We start from the raw sequence: 2759 nt of genomic DNA on the forward strand, positions 1-2759 counted from the left end.
AAGCTGACAGTCGCTGCCCCTGAAGCCCACAATGCAAATCAGGCACAGATAACCCTGATAAGGGCAGGTAAGAAAGGAGAAGTCCACCAGCAAATACAGCAAGAGCAAGAAAAACCCAGGAGCCGCAGAGGGTGCTTGTCCTGCTCCGTGTCCCTGCGACACGGGCAAGGTGTTCTGCAACCACAAGAAGCCACAGCTTAGCTCCAACCCAGGAAAATCCTATCTTCACCTGCAGTTTCCTCCAGATACCCACACATCGCTGGCACAGGACAAATGGTCCCAGCACATCAAAAGCTGCGGAGCCACTGCCCCATCTCCCAGTCTCTGCAACATCAACGTCTCCAGCCTACCAGATCCCCAGGAAGTACCACTGCCTGGGTAACACCTCTGGTAGCACCTGGAAAGGACTCGGTTACATAGCACAGTCACAAACCTCAGTTGGGCCATCTTCTCCAGTCCCTCCGGGCTGATGCGGTCTCTGGAAAGCAGATTGCTGAGCTGCTGCTCCTGGTTCCCGGCTTCACGGAGGAGTTTGCTGAGCTCCTGCTGCTGCATGTTCCGCATTTGCTGCTCCATTTCAGGACCGAGAGGGGTCGGGGGGAGCGGGCCACACATGTACTGCCCAGCCTGAGCGGGGTACCCAGGGTAATAGGCTCCTGGGTACACGCCGTTGCTTGGACCCATAGGATACTGCGGGCCTTGGCCAGAGGCCCGAGGGTAATAGTAGGGGTTGTCAGAGTTTTGGAACTTGTAGTAGGACGTCTGGGCCTGGCGAGCTTCCCCCCAGGAGGTGGGGCTCACTTCATCGTCCGTGTCCAGGAAGTGAAGCTGAGCAGTCTGGCTCTTCAGGGCAGGTTTTTGGTCCGGGTTGTTGGGGTCCCACAGCCGGCGAGCGGTGCCACCTCGGCCCCTGCTGCGGGGGCCTTTACTCCCAGCCCCACCAAGCAAGAGCCTGGGCCCGGGGTGACCGGGTTCGGGGGAGCCCACGGTGCTGGCGGAGAGGTCTGTGTTGGCAGGCAGGAACAGGATCCCACGGCCCCTCCCGTGGGGCTCTCTGCTCTGGCTCCTCGCCTCCGAAGCATCTGAGTCACTGCAACTCCCAAACGCCTTCAGGGGCTTTTTTTTCTCTGTATCTGCCAGACTGATATCCCTGCTCATAGTCTTGCTGTCAAAAGTGACTCGAAAGGATCCTCTGACTTCCCTGCCGTTGCTGCTCCATTCATTCTCACTCCTAGAAGCTCGACTCTGCTCCGAACGCCTTTTCTTGTCCGAATTCCTGCTGGAGCCATACGCTTCAGCCTCGTCAATTCTGTCATCATCCAAGGAGTCGGTGGAGGACACAGAGAGCTGCTTCCTGGGACGTATTCTTTCTCTGGCACGCTCCTGCCGCCTCTCCACCCCGTCCACGAGCGGGGCTCCATCCACGCTGTTGTTGCTTCCAGCTGAGCTTGTGCTGCAGGTGCGGTAGCGGCTGCACCGCTTGTCAGAGCGGGAGTAGCGCTTGGTAGAGCCCAGCTTCCCCTGCATCGCCCCGTCGCCTGCTCTCATCCTGTCGCTTCGCTCTGTTCGTCTTCCTTTTTCTCCCCTGGAGGCTTTCACTCCTTCCCCTGTCTGGCTCCCTTCTCTGTCCTCCTTGCGCGATTTGGTTTTCCTATTGTTGTCTTTTCCAGTGGCTTTTTCAGTGTCTTCGTCCCTCTCGACTTTCAGCTGCTCCATCTTACTGGTGACTTCCTCAGCAGCCGACCGCAGGGACGGTTCTTTAGCAGCTGAGTGCAGGCGTTTCCCAGGCTGGTAGATCTGCTGGTCCGGCTTCTTGGTTCTCCTCGTGGTCTTGGGACACCACTCATCTGGAGCAGGCTGCTTAGACGTGTTCTCCTGGCTCTGGGGACCACTTTTAGTCCCTATCTCTTCATTTTCCTGTGAAGGACCATTCAGCTTAGAGCCATCACCTTTGCTGAAATCCTCCGGGACTGCAGGCCCTCCTCCCAAAGAGCCCTTGTCACTGACGCTCTCCTCCTCAGCTCTGCTCCTCTCCTTCTCCGAGGCTTCAGGCTTTGGGGACACCACTTTACCCCTCAGTCGGGAGAGGCCAGGCTTGTAAATCTCCAGGTCTGGGCGTCTGTTGTCTTTGCGATGCCTGGGCTCCTTTACTTCCTTCATGTTTTCTAGAAAAAAAATATTAAGACAGAAGAAAGTTCATTCTCACCACAAGCCAGCCAAGAAGAAAAAAAAAAACATATCGTGCAAACATTCAAGGAGAAACAGTGAGTAAAGGCAAAGAGCCCAATGCCCTCAGGGCAGGTTCAAGAGAGCTGGTCTGAAATTCTCTGTCAAGGTTTACAGGAAATTACAGAGCAAGAGTAGGAAATGAGAAAGTACAACAATGCTGACCAATGGCCTGATTCACTTATGGAACACGTCCTGCAACAGTTCTGCCTTAAAGGGCCAGCGAGCTGAAAAAAGCCACAGATAAAGCACAACTCGAGACTCCAGCACGCGTATGCAAGCACCGGGCGTAGTTTTAGAGCTACAGGTTTCAGCAGCAGCTGCCTGCTGCCAGAGTCTCTGTCTCTGCGGGTGCTGCCCTCCCCAGCAGCCTCCCCGTTCTGCCAACAGATCCTGAGGAGCCCAGGACGCGTTTTTCCCCCCCGGCTCACAACGCAGCCACGATCCTCACCTCTCTGTAACTATTTATACAAAAACTCCTTAAACGCAGCCCGGACAACTCAGCACCACACGCAGTTAAACACTTCAGCAAA

General features: G+C 55.7%; 1 protein-coding gene across 1 annotated transcript in view; it reads right to left on the reverse strand.

Moving 5' to 3' along the window:
* LOC104542005 (telomerase-binding protein EST1A-like) overlaps positions 1-2160 on the reverse strand; it is a gene marked incomplete at its 3' end in the record, with an annotated part of 8161 nt that extends 6001 nt beyond the window's left edge. Inside the window, exon 1 of the mRNA XM_010186179.1 lies at positions 434-2160. Within this exon, the coding sequence (XP_010184481.1) occupies positions 434-2160 (1727 nt within the window). The remainder of the gene's footprint in view (positions 1-433) is intronic.
* Positions 2161-2759: the final 599 nt, after the last annotated feature.

This window comes from Mesitornis unicolor, unplaced genomic scaffold, assembly GCF_000695765.1.
Source record: "Mesitornis unicolor isolate BGI_N332 unplaced genomic scaffold, ASM69576v1 scaffold44856, whole genome shotgun sequence".
NCBI classification, from domain to species: domain Eukaryota; kingdom Metazoa; phylum Chordata; class Aves; order Mesitornithiformes; family Mesitornithidae; genus Mesitornis; species Mesitornis unicolor.